This window comes from Symphalangus syndactylus, chromosome 6, assembly GCF_028878055.3.
Source record: "Symphalangus syndactylus isolate Jambi chromosome 6, NHGRI_mSymSyn1-v2.1_pri, whole genome shotgun sequence".
In the NCBI taxonomy this organism is placed as follows: Eukaryota; Metazoa; Chordata; class Mammalia; order Primates; family Hylobatidae; genus Symphalangus; species Symphalangus syndactylus.
In genome coordinates, this window is record NC_072428.2 from 95,126,792 (window position 1) to 95,145,884 (window position 19,093).

Here is a 19,093-nt window from a genome sequence, read left to right on the forward strand (position 1 = left end):
TCTTGCTTAAATTATTTCTACCACTTCTTTGCACCCCTTTGCTAGTTTTCTCAGTGCCATAGGGTTTATTAAATAATAATTGGCCTCTAGTAATTTTTTTTAATGAGAGAGAGGGAAACTATGTTTGAACTTGGAGTGGGACATTTATTTTACTTAATTAAACAGAAGTTTGCTTATGACACATAATCTAGATGAGATATATCTTATCTATAGTATATCCACCTGCTGTAAGTAGATACTGTATTTGTATAGCCAATATTTTACTGTTTAAGTACTTTATCATTTTAATTAAATTGATTAAGAGGAAAAAAAATGAATGGAATTCTCTTTGATGCAACTTTTTCCCCCCAGACCAGAATCCGTAGAAGCTAGCCCTGTGGTAGTTGAGAAATCCAACAGTTATCCCCACCAGTTATATACCAGCAGCTCACATCATTCACACAGTTACATTGGTTTGCCCTATGCGGTAAGTGTTAAACACTTCTTTGAAAAAACATTTTTAAATTTAGAGATTGAAAGTAGATGCATGTGATACTGTGCTTGAAACGGCATGTTTAAAAAGCATGGTTGTCTCATACTATCAAAATAATTAGGTGTTTAATTTTTCATTAACCATTAAGCGATTAAAGTTCTATAAAAGTGAACTATTTCTCTTATTATTTTGCAATTTATGCTGTTAATAGTTTGATATTATATTTCTTTACTTCCTAAAAGAATGTAGATAAGGTTGTATTGTACCAGCTACTATTAATTTTGAACTATATAGTAATTAATTTTGTTTTAATTTTTTTAATTTTTTAATTTTTAGTTTTTGAATTATATAGTAATTTATATAGTAAATTTTATAGTTACCGTTTATTGAGCACTTGTTATGTGTCAGACACATATTATTTAATCATTAAAAACAACTTCATGAGATGTAGTTTTCATCTTTTATTTCACAGGTGAGAAAATGAAAGCCTATCTAACTTATTAAATATTGCATATCTAGTAAGAGGCAGCATTTAGATTCAAACGTAATTACATAATAACACATTTGTGATACTATAGAGGTAGAATTATGAGAGATATTTACTACTTGGACCAGAATGAAAATTACTAAATTTAAAAAACTATATTATATGTTTTATAGTGATAAATATGTCTTGTTTTATTATTCTTTAGGCTCCATATTTCTGAGATGTGTGTTTTTCTTTTTCTTTTTTTTTTTTTTTAACACTTCTATTCTCACATCTTAATACCTTCTTTCATCTTGGAGGTGGAGCTATGTATGTGACCATAGGAATGTGAAGATATCTTATGATTTGGTAGGGAGGGAATGAAATTTGGATGTGAATGTGACCACTCCCACTTTGTAGATAGATATATTCACTTACTACTGTGGTTTAATAACTGGCTTCACCAAGTCATTCTTTTAATGGTATTAAGGAAGGAATGAGCCAGTCTCATATCTCTTGAGTATTGAAATTAGGGGTTGAATTTTATTTATTTAAGTTGCTTGGTTCATATCATTGTTGAAATTAAATAATATTGTGTTATATTTGTGTTTAATTATTCAGGACCATAATTATGGTGCTCGTCCTCCTCCAACACCTCCAGCTTCCCCTCCTCCATCAGTCCTTATTAGCAAAAATGAAGTAGGCATATTTACCACTCCTAATTTTGATGAAACTTCCAGTGCTACTACAATCAGCACATCTGAGGATGGAAGTTATGGTACTGATGTAACCAGGTGCATATGTGGTTTTACACATGATGATGGATACATGATCTGTTGTGACAAATGCAGGTAAAATATTTTACACCATTGTTTTATTTTTCTTGAATGCTGATAACCTTTGCTAATGTTGGAAAAGATAACTAAAGTCACTTTCAAAGGAATTAATGGATACATATTTTAAGTGGGACTTCTACTATTGATGCAGTCCTAGAAAAAGCCTCCTATGTGAAAAAAGAGTTTACTAGAAATCCCTGTTGTTAACTGAGTAATAGACAGTTCTGAACTTTTTTCATGTAGGATCACATTTTTCTTTTCACTTAGTTCAGTAGTAGTACAAGTACATAAACATAGCAGTAGACAAGATAGAAATGAGAGAATTTAGTCTTGTATTTCCTTTGGAATAATTTGTGCTTAGTCAACTGTGATTTTCCAGTTTGAGGAAATTAAACATTTTGATTGATGTTTGTTTGACCTGACTCTCTCACCTCCTTTTGACTTGAACCTTGCAGCACTCTGGAGTCTCCTTGAACCAGAACCACAGTCTCCCCTCCCCCAACCCTGGTTCAGCCACCAAGAAAGGCCTCCTCCCCTGGAGAAGGTGTGATTGGGACAGAAAGTGGGGTTTTGTTTCATTTTTTTTTCCTGTTTTTTTTTTTTTTTTTTTTTTTTTTTTTGATTGTGGGGGAAGGATTTGGGGAGGATGAAGAGAGAAAAGTAGGATTTCAGCCTGAAAGTTACTGAGTTTATCCCCTGCATAGGGTGGTAAGCGGAGAGTACTTACGCAGTGCATTGTAGAGGGCAAGAAAGTTCGGGAGCTTTACAGAATTTCCTGGGTCTGGTCATTATGGTATTGCTTAATTATTTGATGTGATGTAGTATGGCATATACCCATATTTGAATGTAAGTATAAAAATGGACCCTAAAGCCAAGTATTACTTTGCATTATTTGTAATATTATCCCCATCTATTAGATTAGGTGATTAGGAGTTGAATATTATTGATACAAACATGCAGTTAGCATTATGTTTCAAAAAGTTTGTTTACTCTTGCCAAAAAATGAGAAATTCAAATATTAAGTGGAATGTAAAATTTGATATTTTTATGGAAAGTTGTAATATTAACACTTTGAGTTTATCTTAATAATAAAAACATATTGTAGTACCTTTCCAAATGTAAAAATAAACTTTCATTACCTGTAACACATTCTACCATGAATAATGACTTCAGTAAATTTATTTAGGAGGTAAATTAAAAAACTAAAAATAACTTCAGTGACACTTTGCTTTCGTCATAGTAGAAAATGTCTAATGTCAAAAATTACATACCATTTGGTATGTAATTTTTATTTTAATACGTAATCTTAGCAGTGTTTTGATATAATGGCGATGGTCTATATATAAGATACAGTTATCTCTATTAGAGAATAGTAAAATTGTCCTTAGGAGTTTTTATATCCATCTACAAATTATTGAAGGACCAGTTCACAGTTTTTGGATTATTCAAGTTATTTGCTTCTCAGAGAGTACTTTTTGTTACGAATCTAATATTTGTTACTCTGTTTTTCTGTTGCTCAGCCTGTAGTCTCCTGGAAGGCTCTATTCTTACTTTACGTTGGCTCATTGTTTTTACATGTTCCTACTACTTATACTCATCTCTTTGAAGTCTGACATCCACAGCTCTGATTATTTATTCATATTCTAGCTTTGTTTCTTCTGTTGTCTGCATGCCGTCATTACTTGCCCCACAAATTTAATTTAATTTGTTACTCCAAGCCTTGTCATTTGCGCTACTTTTCTTTGTCACATCTGTTTTGCACTTTTATATATATTTCACATTCTGTCAGTTCTTGCCCCAACATTCTCAGTTGAAAAGTAAAGAACAACACAGTAGCAGTTAGTTTGGTACAGTAGTCCCTCCTTTCCCCTGGGGTATATGTTCCAAGACCCCCAGTAGATGCCTGAGACTGCAGAGAGTACTGAACCCTACCGTACTTTGTTTTTTCCTATACATAAATACCTATGATAAAGTTTAATTTATAAAGTAGATGCAGTAAGAGCTTAACAACAATTATAACAGCATACTGTAATAGAAGTAAATGTGGTCTTTGTCTCTCTCCTTCTCTCTCTCTCTCTCTCTCTCCTTCTGCCCCCTCTCTCCCTCTTCCTGAAAATATCTTAATATTTTCAGACTGTGGTTGAACACAGGTAAACGAAACCACGAAAAGCAAACCATGGATAAGGGGGAAGCTACTGTAGTTATATATTAGAAGTAGTTTATTCTTATGTAAAGAATAACTAAGACTGTTTTTGGAGTCAGGCATATGTATCAACTTTAGACAAATTAGTCTTGGCAATAAAATACAATAATAACAAATTGAGAAATTTGCCTCAAACTGGTCCATGTATTCCATTAAAAGTAATTAGGTTTAATCTCTGTTCTCATAGAATGCCTCTTACATTCTTTAACTTATTTTTCTCTGGCGTTAATTCTGGTTCTGCCCTCCTTTTAACTCAAGTGTGGAATGTTGGAAATGACTCTTTAGTTGGTCTTTCTGCTTGCAGTTTCTTAACTTCTTTGAATTAATACTACATGCCACCAAAGCACCTCTAAAAAATTGTTACCTGTTGACAGAGGAAATTTACACACGTCTACACATTCCAAGTCCTAAGTAATCTGACTGTACTTCACTAATCCAATTTTAACCTCCTATTTCTCAAAATGAATATTTCTCTTCATATATGTTGAGCGCCTTGTGGCCACCTTCTCTTCATATCTGATAAATGGTATTTGATAAATGTTGCTACAGTGGTAGCTTACTATTTCCCAAATGAGGTTCGAGTCAAGTTCATTATTCTCCAAGGTGCTTTTCTCATTAATTACAAGTAGTGTGGCCATCTCTACATTGTGATTTCTAATAATATTTGTAGAATAAATTATACATTTTATATTTTAAAATTGTATTTGCTTTAAAAATTTATGTATCCTATATTTATCCTCTTGCTTTTGCATCTCAAAATTTTATCGCCTTGAAGACATGTTTCTATGAATTTCTCGGAGTACCTTTTAGGAGTGCTAAGCTCAAAGTAGGTACTTATTAAATGATAGTTAAATGGAATATCAAATCTTAATTTAAGGATGGCAAATAATATTCTGTATGTTCTGCTTTTTTTTTTAAGTGTTTGGCAACATATTGACTGCATGGGGATTGATAGGCAGCATATTCCTGATACATATCTATGTGAACGTTGTCAGCCTAGGTAAGTTGCACATATCTGATAACATTGCCAGTAATTTTACTGAGGTAGTACTAGTTAACAGAAATTCCTTTATGAATTCAAGTTAAAAAAATTAATGAATCACAGCCGGGCGTGGTGGCTCATGCCTGTAGAGCTAACTACTTGGGAGGTTGAGGCAGGAAGATTGCTTGAGCACAGGAGTTTGAGGCTGCAGTGAGCCTTGATTGTGCCACTGTACTCCAGCCTGGGTGACAGAGCAAAACCCAGTCTCTTTTTTTCAAAAAAAAAAAAAAAAAAAAAAAGGGAGAATTAATGGATCACTGTGTTTCATCGATTCTAACATACGCTTTTCCATTTTTATGTGTATTCTTACTATTATTTTTGTATTCTGACAACTCTAAAATCATGAAAATATCTTTCTATCAATAATGTGTCATAGTTTATAGAGTTTTTACTTTATTAATGATGCGTAAAATAGTAGTGCATCTTCTACCTGATGGCATCTTTTTTAACTGGAATGCACCCTATTAAAGAGTTACTAGATGAATACTCCCTTAAAGAATTTGGTAGATCTGTCATTCTTCCTGTTTGTAATATTTTTTTTCCACATTTCTTTTTTGTTTTTTAAAATATTTTTATTATGGACATTTCAAATTTAGTAAAAATAAAATAATACATAATAAACCCACATTTCCACCACCCTACCTCAGTAATTATCGACATTCTTGTCCCATCTATACTCCCATGTATTTCTTCTCCCTTTACATGTTGTTTTAAGGCAAATCCCAGGTATCATATTATTTCATCCATGTGTATTTCAGTATATATGTATTTGTGTGTATATATATTTCAGAATATGTCTGTCAATTCTTTTTACAAAAATAATTACAAACCATCTGGGCAAGGTGGCTCAGGCCTGTAATCCCAGCACTTTGGGAGGCCGAGGTAGGTAGATCACGAGAGCCCAGGAGTTCGAGGCCAGCTTGGGAAACATGGTGAAACCCGTCTCTCCTAAAAATACAAAAGATGAGCCAGGCGTGGTGGTGTCATGCATCTGTAGTCCTAGCTGCTTGGGAGGCTGATGTGGGAGGATGGCCTGAGCCTGTGAGCTCGAGGCTGCAGTGAGGCATGGTCATGCCACTGTGCCCCGGCTTAGATGACAGAGTGAGAACCTGTTTCAAAAAAAACAACCGCAAAGCTATTATTGTACATGGAACAAAATCTCTGGCTTACCCAGCCATTGTTATGATATTGATTGGTTGATATTCATCTCTCAAGTCTCTAAACCTACTCCTCCCTCCCTACCATCCCTGGTTACCATTACAGTGTGCATGTTTAGGGAACTCAGCTGTTTGTCCCGATGAGTTTTGCCAGTTGTATTCTCATGATTTCACAAGTTTCCCTGTTCTGTTTCTGTAAGAAGGTGTTTATGTCTATAGGCTTGATCAGATTTAGGTTCAATTTCTTTTTTTTTTTTTATAAGACTATTTTCATAGTTAGACTGTGTTGTCTTATCAGGTGGCACATGATTTCTGGTTGTCTTATGATGGGAGCCAGTGATAGTCCTTAGATCCACTAATTTATTAGGAGTTGCAAATTAGTGATATGTTAATTCTGTTGTTCATTACTTATCAGTTGGAATATTTTTATCGGAACAAACTTCTCTGTCTTTTTTTTTTTTTTTTTAAGACAGGATCTCACTTTGTCGAAGAGGCTACGTGTGACCACAGCTCACTGCAGCCTCAGCCTCCTGGGCTCAGGTGATTCTCCCATCCTTCCACCTCAGCCTGCCAAGTAGCTGGGACTACAGGCATCGCCACCATGCCTGACTAGTTTTTTTTTTTTTTTGTAGACACAGGGTTTCACCATGTTGTCCAGGCTGGTCTAGAACTCTTGAGCTCAAGCGATCTTCCCACCTCGGCCTCCCAAAGTGTTGGGATTACAGGCGAGAGCCACCTTGCCCGGCCACGTCTCTATGTTAACTATTCAGTTCTCTTAAGATATATTTCATTGAGGAAAGGCAGGATAAATGCTTGTTGAGTCTTAGCCTTTATTTACTAGTTTTCAGAATAATGAAAAATTAAGTATCGTTATGACCTCATGGATTTAAACCATAGTGGATGTCAGTCTATTGCAGCTATTACCCTTATTGATGCTTAAATTTCATTCCATTTGTGGTCAGTAGGAACCTCTTCAAGCTGGTTATCAAGTCCTTTAAACAATACCCTAGTGGTACTTGATGGCAAAGAAGTTATCTAGTGTGACAAGATGTCTCAGGCTTATCCTGCACTTCTGTGCCCCAAATTCAGAGTTGGCTTTCAAGACCAGAATTGGAGAGCTAGTCGTGCCCTTTCCTACTAGATTGGTTGCTGTTCCTAGTCTTTTTAGTAGACAAAGCTAGGAAGTATGTTTCATCTGTTTCTTTAAGATAAAATACCGAGTTTATACTGATAATTGCAACTGAAATTTAGGAATACAGGTTTTTATGTAGCTGTTTCATGTTTATCTCCTTTTATTCTAGTTGTCAACAGTACAGAGAATAATGTAATTAGAATATCCCACAATTGGTTAACTGTTTAATCCTACACAAGAATATAATAGTCTTGGAGTAACAACACCGCCAACACTAGCACCAACAATATGATTGTGTAAAACAGTTTAGAACTTTCCCCCCATAGGGCATAGTGTATGAGGGTTTTATAGTCAATATTGTGTTTTAAGACTCTTGAAATAATTGTGTGTTTATAACACCAACTGGATACACACTTATGTTGTTTAGGTCATTAATTTTATTGATTTTTTAAAAATTAAATGTTCTGAGTTGTAGATTCACATGCAGTTGTGAAATAATGTAGAGTGAGCCTAGATATCTTTTACCTATTTCGCCCCAGTGTTAACATCTTGCATAACTATTTTTTTTTTTTTTTTTTTTGAGATGGAGTCTCGCTCTGTCACCCAGGCTGGAGTGCAGTGGCGCGATCTCAGCTCACTGCAAGCTCCGCCTCCTGGGTTCACGCCATTCTCCTGCCTCAGCCTGTCTGAGTAGCTGGGACTACAGGTGCCCGCCACCACGCCCGGCTAATTTTTTTTGTATTTTTAGTAGAGATGGGGTTTCACCGTGGTCTCGATCTCCTGACCTCGTGATCCGCCCACCTGGGCCTCCCAAAGTGCTGGGATTACAAGCGTGAGCCACCGCCCCCGGCCTGCATAACTATTAATACAATATCACAACTAGGATATTGGCATTAACACAGTCACTTTATAGAACATTTCTGTCACTGCCAGGAGTCATGCTGCCCTTTGTAGTCACACCTACCTTCTACCCCTGAACTTTGCCAACTTATTTTGCCAACTGTTATTCTATAATCGATTTCTATAATTTTGTCATTTCAAGAATGTTACATAAATGAAGTCATACATTTATGACTTCATTTGACCCGGTATGTGACCTTTTGGCATTGACTTTTGTATCCAACATGATTCCCTAGAGAGCCCTCCAATTTGTTGGATGTATCATGATTTTGTTTTTTATTGCTAATAGTATTTCATGGTATATATGTACCATAGTTTCTTTAACCTATTCACCCATTGAAGACCATTTGGGTTGTTTCTACTTTTTTGGCTATTACAAATAAAGTTTCTGTGAACATTTGTTTACAGGTTTTTGTGTGAACCTAAGTTGTTTTTCCCCCACTCTGGGTTAAATGCCCAAGAGAACAGCAGCTTGGTTATATGGTAGTTGCATGTTTAGATATTTATGATATTGTCAGAGTATTTCCCAGAATGGCTATTCCATTTTACATTCCTACCAGAAATGTAGGAGTAATCAGTAATTTTTGTTTTTTAAGAATTGTTGGTTGGGCGCAGTGGCTCACAGCTATAATCCTAGCACTTTTGGAGGCTGAGGCAGGTGGATCACTTGAGGTCAGGAGTTTGAGACTAGCCTAGGCAACATGGCAAGGCACCGTTGCTACCAAAAAAAATACAAAAATTAGCCGGGCATGGTGGCAGGTGCTTGTAATCCCAGCTACTCAGGAGGCTGAGGCACGAGAATTGTTTGAACCTGGGAGGCAGAGGTTGCAGTGAGCTGAGATCACACCACTGCACTCTGCCTATGTGACAGAGTGGGACTCTGTCTCAAAAAAAAAAAAATGCAAAAATTAGCCAGATGTGATGGTATGTGTCTGTGGTCCCAGCTCTTTGGGAGGCTGAGACAGGAGGATTTCTTGAGCCCGGGAGGTTGAGGCTGCAGTGAGTTATGATTGTGCCACTGCACTCCAGCCTGGGCAACAGAGGGAGACCCTGTCTCAAAAACAGAATTGTTTTTTATATTTTATTTACCTTTATAATTATATACTTTATAATTATGTAAGAAGTATTCTATCATTCTAAACTCAAATATAAAGCAAGTTAGGCTTGAGGTCAAATATATAAAGGAAAGTATTCTATCATTCTGAAGTCAAATATGTAAAGCAAGGTAGACAAATATATAAAGCAAGTTAAGTCTAACTCATCCCTGCTTGCTTATTATATGTAGGTATGTATCTATATATTTATTTCCCTCCTTATTTAGGTAAGCAGTAGCATATTATAGAGTCTTCACATTTCTTTTCTCTTAAAAATATATGCTGAAGATCACAGTAGTATGTAGACATTGACTAATATAGCTTCAATGTACTGTATCTTTTTTTGTACTCTATTCAACTAGTTGTCTTTGTGTGGACATTAGAGTTGTTTTGGCTCTTTTGTTATTATAGATAGAAGTGAGATTGTTCAGTATAGTGATAAACATATATATAAAATTTTGTTAAGATTGTCAAATTTCCTTCCAGTAGGAGCTGCGCCATTTTTTTGTTGTTGTTTTTTGTTTTTTTTGAAATGGAGTCTTGCTGTGTCACCAGGCTGCAGTGCAGTGGCACGATCTCGGTTCACTGCAACCTCCACCTCCTGGGTTCAAGCCATTGTCGTGCCTCAGCCTGCCAAGTAGCTGGGACTACAGGCATAAGCCACCACACCCTGCTAATTTTTGTATATATATGTGTGTGCATATATATATATATATATTTTTTTTTTTTTTAGTAGAGAGCGGGGTTTCACCATCTTGGCCAGGATGGTCTCCATCTCCTGACCTCGTGATCTGCCTGCCTTGGCCTCTGAAAGTGCTGAGATTACAGGCGTGAGCCACCACGCCCAGCCTGCAGTTTTGAATTCCAAACAGTAATGGATAAGCATGCCCGCTTTCCCAGGCCTCACAACAGAGTATTTGACAGACTTGCATTTTTGCCGTTTAATTAGGTGAGAAATGGTAATCTCAGCATAGTTATGGTGTGCATTTCTCTTACTTTGAGTGAGGTATCTCTTTGTGGTTTTGTTTCACTTTATGGTAGTAGTCTTTTGCCAAATAATTTTTGATGGGGTAAATATCTGATGATGAATTCACTAAAAGTTGGTTAAAAAGTTACCATTAGGAGGCCGGGTGCAGTGGCTCATGCCTGTGATCCCAGCACTTTGGGAGGCCCAGGCGGGTGGATCACGAGGTCAGAAGATTGAGACCATCCTGGCTAACGTGGTGAAACCCTGTCTCTACTAAAAATGCAAAAACAAGAGTTAGCCAGGTGTGGTGGCGGGTGCCTGTAGTCCCAGCTACTTGGCAGGCTTAGGCGGCAGAATGGCATGAACCTGGGAGTTGGAGCTTGCAGTGAGCCGAGATCGCACCACTGAAGTCCAGCCTGGCAGCCTAGGCGACAGAGCGAGACTCCGTCTCAAAAAACAAAACAAAAAACAAAAAAACTTACCATTAGGAGGGCAGTTAGTTGAGAGAGATATGTTTATTATTCTTTGATAGCTAGGGTAATTATCTGTGATGCTAGAATAGGTATATTTCCTGGTAGACATTAAGGCATCTGTAGAAATTCTAATAATCTAGAGCTCTTATTTTACCACCTGTGAGTAGTATGTTATCTGACCTCTAAACTGTATAAAATGAAAGAGTTGGAGGGGCGGGAGAATGTAAAAGAATTACTATGGATGATGTAGTTCATGGATAGAGGTAGGGAGCGGGTAATGAAGTATTTCACTTAATTGTTAAATGCTCATGCCTATAATCCCAGCACTTTGGGAGGCCGAGGTGGGCAGATCACCTTAGGCCAGGAGTTTGAGACCAGCCTGACCAACATGGAGAAACCCCGTCTCTACTATAAATACAAAATTAGCCAGGTGTGGTAGTGCATGCTTGGAACCCCAGCTACTTGGGAGGCTGAGGTAGGGAATCGCTTGAACCCAGGAGGCAGAGGTTGCAGTGAGACGAGATTGCGCCTTGCACTCCAGCCTGGGCAATAAGAGCGAAACTCCATCTCAAAAAAAAAGTTCAGTATTTATTTCAAAAGCGAAAATAATTAAAGGCAATGGTAATAATGGAATAGATTCGATTCAGTGTCATACATTTGCTTTAAGAAATTTAATTTGTGATTTTAATTACATTGTTAACATTATGGGTTTTTTTGTTTTTTTTTTTCAGACTTTTTGCTTTAAATATTCTGTTTGAAAAAGATGCTAGTTTCCTAAGTAAATTATTTTCTTGGCCATTCACTGTGACTCACACCTGTGATCCCAGCTCTTTGGGAGGCAGGGGTGGGAGGATCACTTGATCCAGGAGTTCAAGACCAGCCTGGGCAACCCATCTCTACCCAAAATTAAAAAATTAGCCCAGCATGGTGGTGCAGGCCTGTAGTCTCAGCTACTCAGGAGGCTGAGGCGGGAGGATCCCTTGAACCTGGAAGGTTGAGGCTGCAGCAAACTGTGATTGCATCACTGCACTCCAGCCTGGGTGACAGGATGAGACCCTGTCTGGGAAAAAAAAAAAAATCTTAACAGAGTGAAATGGAGTCACCTATCTGGCATCTACTGCTGCTGTTAGATTGTATGTAAACTGTATTGCAAGGGATTTTGTATATATTTTATATTGTTGGTTTTTCACTAAGAACATTAAATTAATTACAGAGTTTATCACATTTAAGATAGCTGTGCTTCATGTATTTGATAAATAATTATGCTGATTTTTTAATGTAGGAATTTGGATAAAGAGAGGGCAGTGCTACTACAACGCCGGAAAAGGGAAAATATGTCAGGTAGGTAAAAAGGACCTACACTAAATTAAAATTCGTGTGATTGAGATTATAAACGGTCTGCATATTTTTAGTTAAACGTAAATACCTTGTTGATGAATGTTGATTGTACAGATAGTATGCAATCTCTGGTATAGATTTTAAGTATTTTTTTTCACATATTATCAAATAAATATGTACTTTGGGAAATAAAATGGAAATAAGAGGAAAATAAATAATTTAAATCAGCCATAATTTTCCTACACATAGCTAACCTGTTGGTTTAAAAAAATAAAATATGTTTGTTCTTCAGAATGATATGCTCCATTAGTTTATCATGTAGAATAGTACATCTTTCATTTTTAGGAACAGAATTTTCTAACTTCTGTGTAACATATGCCACAATTTTAATTTTAATCGTGTTGATACCAGTACTCCTGGTTTTAAATAATCATAATTTATTCAACTATTCCTCTTTGATGGAGATTTGAATTGTTTTCATTATTTCTGCCTTGTTTTATTTTTGTTATTAAAAACAGTATCCTCAGCAAGACCCTCTTGCATAAGTCTTTTTGTACTTTTGCTGTTTTATCTTTGGCTAGATCTCTAATAATGTGATGGCTGGGTCAAAAGGTGTGTACATATATAATTTTGCTAGATATGGCTGAATTGCCCTGTGTAGGGAATTTCAAATTTCCACTGGTAGTGTATGAGAGTGCTGTTTCCCACAGGCACACCACCAGAGTGTGTTATCAGGCTTTTGGATCCTTTCTAGTTTAATGTGTGAGATACCATATTTGTGCTTTGCATGTAAATGTATAAGTGAGGTGAGTGAACAAGTTTAAAAAATGTGCTTATTTAGAAAGATGGAGATGACAATACTTTGTCATGTGGGATGCTGTGTTATTTCATTGTTTAAAGTAGAAGTATTAAATGTGCAATAATTTTTATTTTGTCTTTGAAGATGGTGATACCAGTGCAACTGAGAGTGGTGATGAGGTTCCTGTGGAATTATATACTGCATTTCAGCATACTCCAACATCAATTACTTTAACTGCTTCAAGAGTTTCCAAAGTTAATGATAAAAGAAGGAAAAAAAGCGGAGAGAAAGAACAACACATTTCAAAATGTAAAAAGGTACGTTTTTGCTTGTTTTTAGGTGAGTGGATACGATAGCGGATAGGGAACTGAATTTTATAGGAGAGGCAGGAGAGTGACTAACTGTTGTTTGCTAAAAAGGATCTAGCAGAAGTTTTTTATTTTTAAACAATTAAACTTACTTGAACATTTTAACGTGTTTTAAAGATTGAAGCAGATTAGAGAAGAAACTTTGCAAACTGCTTTGAAATCATTTAATGAGATTAGTCACTGAAATGCAGAAGCAAAAATAAAATAGAAAGCCTTCATAGTTTTCTGTACTACCAGGATTGTATTCCTTTCACTTGTCTGTCTGACATAATCCACTTAGCTTTTCTTCCCCATGTTTTACATAACGATTCTTTGCCCCCCCTTTTTTTTTAAACCTTGCTCTCTTGTAACGTATTGTCTACACACAAATTTATTTATTTGGATCTATATTGCTAGCTGTAGGTTTATATTTGTTAGTCACTCTAAATGGAGTTCACACTTTTTAGGGGGTTGAGGGGGATAGGAATTAAGTCTTAAATACATCCCTCAGATCTGGCAGATGAGTGGGCTCTCAATACATATTTATTGAATAAATACAGCTGTTTACCACAGTGCATATTACTTAAGGCCCATTATGGGCTCAAATATTACTTGCTAGTTGCTTAGTGAATTAAAGTAATATCATTATTTTACTCCCTCCCAAAACATGTCTTATCACTTCAACAAAATTATATTTCTCATACCCTCCCAATTTTTATCAGAAATATTTTTCCACTGTTGTAATATTGAACACAGAGAATATTTGGAAATTTTTGTCTTTGCATTATATTATATACAGATTTTTATATTCTATATAGTCTATATACTTTTTTTTTTTTTAAAGACAGGATCTTGCTATGTTGCCCAGGCTGGAGTGCAGTGGATATTGACAGACTGTCATGGTGCACTGTGGCCTCCAACTCCTGGGCTCCAGTGATCCTCCTGCCTCAGTCTCCTGAGTATCTGGGACGACAGGTGCCCGCCACCACTCTCAACCACATTCTGTTTTTATTAGAAAAGTATTTTAGTAGATGCCTTTATTAAACATTCTCCTAGTGTCAGCTTTCTTGGTTACCAAATTTTTTGTTATGACACTTCAGTTAAAAGTTTCAATGAACCAATTGATTCTTAAATATTAATTATGTCCAGTTTTTTAGAAAACTAACTAGAATTCTATGTTTATTTTAGGCATTTCGTGAAGGATCTAGGAAGTCATCAAGAGTTAAGGTAAATACATTAATTTTAAGGTGGTGTTATCAACTGTCATTTATTCAGGAGCTACGTGCTTGCTTGTCCATATTTTTACTTAATGCTCTCTGTGTTGTGTGTCATGTCATTGCCTATTATCTTTACCAGGAGTGGGACCTTAGTTCTAATTGGAGTAATATACTACTCTTGTAGTTAACACTGTTAAAATATTAATCAAAAGGGGGAGGTATATAAGCAATTTCTAATTTTATAATTTTCGGCAATTTGAATTTCCTTTATTACTATAATCCATGTCTCTGATGCCACTTAGTATTACTATACTGTACTTAGGAATGCAGAATCAGATTTGGAACTTGAAAATTTGCTCTTTTGCATAGTTGGGATTCTAGAGTTAGTCAAGTCAGTTGTCATACTATAAATTCACCATAGAGCAACCATATCAATACAAACCAGTCAGAATGATCGATGGTAGCTAAAAAGTATCTTGAATTAATTAATGTATGTCCTCACTTTTTTAGATGCTAAAATTGCTGAGAGAAGCAGGGCTCCTCACCTCTGTATCACTCCAAAACATAAGTTTGTCTGGGGTCACAGAGGTCAGCTGTATGCTGTTACTATAGCTTTCTGGCTTAGGTAGAAGAGGATAACAAATTTCTAAAATTGTCACATTAGGATGTGGGGAGCATGTTACAGTGTATCTTTTGTCCCTGTGGTATAAGGCATAATTATTTATTATTCCACATTTCTGGAAAAGAAACCATTAAACAGCAGTTTCTAGTTTGTATTATGTTCTTTTATATAGCTTGCCATTAATTGTGTGTATGTGTGTGTGTGTGTGTGTAAGTCCGTAAGTCCAGATACTAATGCTCAGTTTATGATTTTAGGGTTCAGCTCCAGAGATTGATCCTTCATCTGATGGTTCAAATTTTGGATGGGAGACAAAGATCAAAGCATGGATGGATCGATATGAAGAAGCAAATAACAACCAGTATAGTGAGGGTGTTCAGAGGGAGGCACAAAGAATAGCTCTGAGATTAGGCAATGGAAATGACAAAAAAGAGATGAATAAATCAGATTTGAATACCAACAATTTGCTCTTCAAACCTCCGGTAGAGGTAGATAAATCATTTGTCCAAAAATTGTAAAACAGTTTTATATTGTGAATTTTTAGTTAAACTGAAAACAAGCAAGTTTATTTAATCTCAACATTTACTCTGATTGTAGAGCCATATACAAAAGAATAAGAAAATTCTTAAATCTGCGAAAGATTTGCCTCCTGATGCACTTATCATTGAATACAGAGGGAAGTTTATGCTGAGAGAACAGTTTGAAGCAAATGGGTATTTCTTTAAAAGGTATATTCATTTATTTTCCCATGTTCATTTTCTGTTGGCAAATATTGGATTTTTGACTGTTTTACCTAGATGTTGTGATTATATGTACTTTTTTTCCTACATGATCATTTCCGTATTTAAAGCTGTAGTGTGGTTGAACAGTGACTGATGATAATTTTTGAACTACGATAAACTAAAAGAACATAAAAAAATGCAAAGATATGTTCCTGTCTCTTGCTCATGTCTGTCTTGCTGAAAATCCTAAAACAATCTACTTCAAAATTAACCAACAGCAATATAGGTTGGATATAGAAGGATATCAGTCAGGAATTCTGATTGATTGAGATTACAAGGAACCCTTTCCATCTGGGACTCATGATAATTCCTCATAACATAATAGCCAGAACTGAGAAAGACCATGGTAACCATAGGAGAAACCCCTTCCTCTTTATTAGACAGTGTTAGATTGGGTCCTACATTATTGCCACCACTTTCAACACTCACTTTGTTGGTATTGGAATGGTATTGGAGGTCTGTTCTTTGGTTTGGGATTTGTATGCAGAATTAATATGATCCTTTAATAGGCGTTGCTTCCCTGTAGTCTAGAAGTATGTTCATATCTGTAGGAGAACATTCCTAGTCTGTGTCCTACAATTATCAAAAACATTTATTGTTTATAACTTGAGTATTTACTTAAGATATGAAAGATACACAGCAGTTTCTCCCTATTATGTAGCAGATTTGATCTGAAACAGGGTATAAGACACACTTTTAAATGCATCAGGAAATACGAACTCTAAAGACATCAGATTAATCCTGTGAATGCAGTAGTCACTCTCTTTTTATCTTTCTTTGTAAATTGCAATTTCTGCCTTCCATTAATTGCCTTTGATTTAGGTGAGGTTATGGGGCAGGTAAAAATCTCATTAGCATAAACTAGCATAAGATAAGAGTGAATTTTGGAGTCAGACTGCCTATATTCAAATCTTGGCTTCACTGTGTCTTTTAGAAGTTTCTTAGACTCTGTGTTCTTAAGTTTCTTCATCACTTTGCCTCTGAAGAGTAACAGGAGATTATTATACTAAAATGTTGACTTTTGTTTGTTTGTTTTTGAGACAGTCTCGCTCTATCACCCAGGTTGGAATGCAGTGGCATGATCATGGCTCACTGCAGCCTTGACGTCCTGGGCTCAGGTGATCCTCCCACCTCAGCTTCCCAGGTAGCTGGGACTACAGGCACATGCCACCGTGCCTTTTTTTTTCCTTCCTTTTTTTTTTTTTTTTTTTTTTGTAAATACGGAGTGTCGCCATGTTGCCCAGGTTGGTCTTTATCTCCTGGGCTCAAGCAATCCACCTGCCTCAGCCTCCCAAAGTGCTGGAATTACAGGTGTGAACCAGCGTGCCCGGCCTAAAATGTTAATAGCTTATAATGTTTCTTTCTTTGTAGACCATACCCTTTTGTGTTATTCTACTCTAAATTTCATGGGCTAGAAATGTGTGTTGATGCAAGGACTTTTGGGAATGAGGCTCGATTCATCAGGCGGTCTTGTACACCCAATGCAGAGGTAAGCTTATAGAAACTCTTTGGGGAGATGTGGGGGCTTGGGGGGAGATGTGGGGGCTTGGGGGTGTGTTGGCATCTGAGCAGTAAGCACAAAACTCAGGTCACCTAAGACACTTTCCAACCTTTGGTGCATTTTATACTGCCCAGCCTGTTTTTTTTGTGAAAATTTATGTGATACTGGCTATGAAGTCTTTTTTTTTTTTTTTTTTGAGATGGAGTTTCACTCTTGTTGCCCAGGCTGGAATACAATGGCACGATCTCAGCTCACTGCAACCTCCGCCTCCCGGGCTCAAGTGATTCTCCTGCCTCAGCCTCCCGAATAGGTGGGATTACAGGCACGCACCACCATGCCTGGCTATTTTTTTGCATTTTTAGTAGAGACGGGGTTTCACCATGTTGACCAGGCTGGTCTCGAACTCCTGACCTCAGATGATTTGCCCATCTCAGCCTCCCAAAATGCTGGGATTACAGGTGTAAGCCACCATGCCTGGCTGCTATGAAGTCTTAAAAATTACTTGGCACACTGAAGAAATGATGATGTTCCTTGTAAGAGGAAATATTGGACTTTCTTTTTTTTTTTTTTTTTTTTTTTTGAGGCAGTGTCTCACTGTCTCCCAGGCTGGAGTGCAGTGTCATGAGCACAGCTCACTACAGCCTCCGTGACCTCTTGTGCTCAAGTGATCCTCCTGTCTCAGTTTTCTCAGTAGGTGGGACTGCAGGCGTGTGCAACCACGCCCAGCTAATTTTTTAAATTTTTGCAGAGATGGGAGTCTCATTTTGCTGCCCAGGCTGGTCTCCAGCTCCTGGGCCAAGTGATCCTTCTGCCTTAGCCTCCCAAAGTGCTGGGATTACAGGCATGAGCCTGCCCGGACTTTTTAAACCATTGTTATTGTTATTATTATTATTTTTGAGGCAGGGTCTTGCCTAGGCTGGAGTGCAGAGGTGCAGTCATGGCTCACTGGAGCCTCAACTTCCTGGGCCCTTTGGAGGTAAAGTTATCTTCTCATCTCAGACTTCTGAGTAGCTGGGACCACAGGCATGTACCACCATGCCTAACTAATGATTCTTTAATTTTTTGTAGAGTTGGATTCTCCCTATGTTGTCCAGGCTGGTCTGGAGCTCCTGTGTTCAAGCAATCCTCCTGCCTCGGCCTCCCTAAGTGCTAGGATTATAGGCATGAGCCACCAGGTCCGGCCTCATACTGGACGACTTTCCTTCTATCTTAGAAGCTCTATTTATGGCTCAATACATGCTATGATTTAAGTTAAATGACAAAGCTAAAATCTAAAGTAGATTTTGTATGTTCTACTGTAAAATTTTTAATAATGTTATATTTTAGTGTGGAGTAGAAAATCGTGTTGGTTTTTTTACATGCCAAAATGAAGATTTTTAGTTTTGTAATTATATAATGTTGCAGCCAAGAATGTAGGTTTTTTGTTTTTTTTTCTCTCTCTTTTCTTGTTTTAAAAGACAGGATCTTGCCATGTTGCCCAGGCTGGCCTGGAACTCCTGGGCTCAAGTGTTTGTTCTGCTTCAGCCTCCAGAGTAGCTGGGATTATAGGCATGCGCTGCTGCACCCAGCTAAGAGTACAGATTTTGGAACCAGACTTAAATTTATTTCTTCTCTGTGACTTACTAGCTTTGTAACCTCAGTTTTATCTGTAAAAAGGTGATATGAAGACTGAAGGAGTTAATACATGTGAAGTATCTAGAATAGTGTCTTGTCATAGAAAAGTAGCGTTTGCTCAACCATTATTGCAT

General features: G+C 36.9%; 1 protein-coding gene across 8 annotated transcripts in view; it reads left to right on the forward strand.

Moving 5' to 3' along the window:
- Window positions 1-19,093, forward strand: part of KMT2E (lysine methyltransferase 2E (inactive)) — a 100,886-nt gene that overhangs the window by 47,897 nt on the left and 33,896 nt on the right. For 7 of the 8 annotated variants that reach the window (XM_055283534.2, XM_055283536.2, XM_055283537.2 and 4 more), the window contains 9 exons: window positions 352-466; window positions 1,560-1,789; window positions 4,897-4,977; window positions 12,025-12,083; window positions 13,024-13,196; window positions 14,415-14,453; window positions 15,320-15,550; window positions 15,660-15,790; window positions 17,216-17,333. In XM_055283534.2, the coding sequence (XP_055139509.1) occupies window positions 352-466; window positions 1,560-1,789; window positions 4,897-4,977; window positions 12,025-12,083; window positions 13,024-13,196; window positions 14,415-14,453; window positions 15,320-15,550; window positions 15,660-15,790; window positions 17,216-17,333 (1,177 nt within the window). Of the gene's footprint in view, window positions 1-351; window positions 467-1,559; window positions 1,790-2,229; window positions 2,319-4,896; window positions 4,978-12,024; window positions 12,084-13,023; window positions 13,197-14,414; window positions 14,454-15,319; window positions 15,551-15,659; window positions 15,791-17,215; window positions 17,334-19,093 lie in introns of those variants that run through there. The other variant, XM_055283539.2, reaches the window with a different exon arrangement.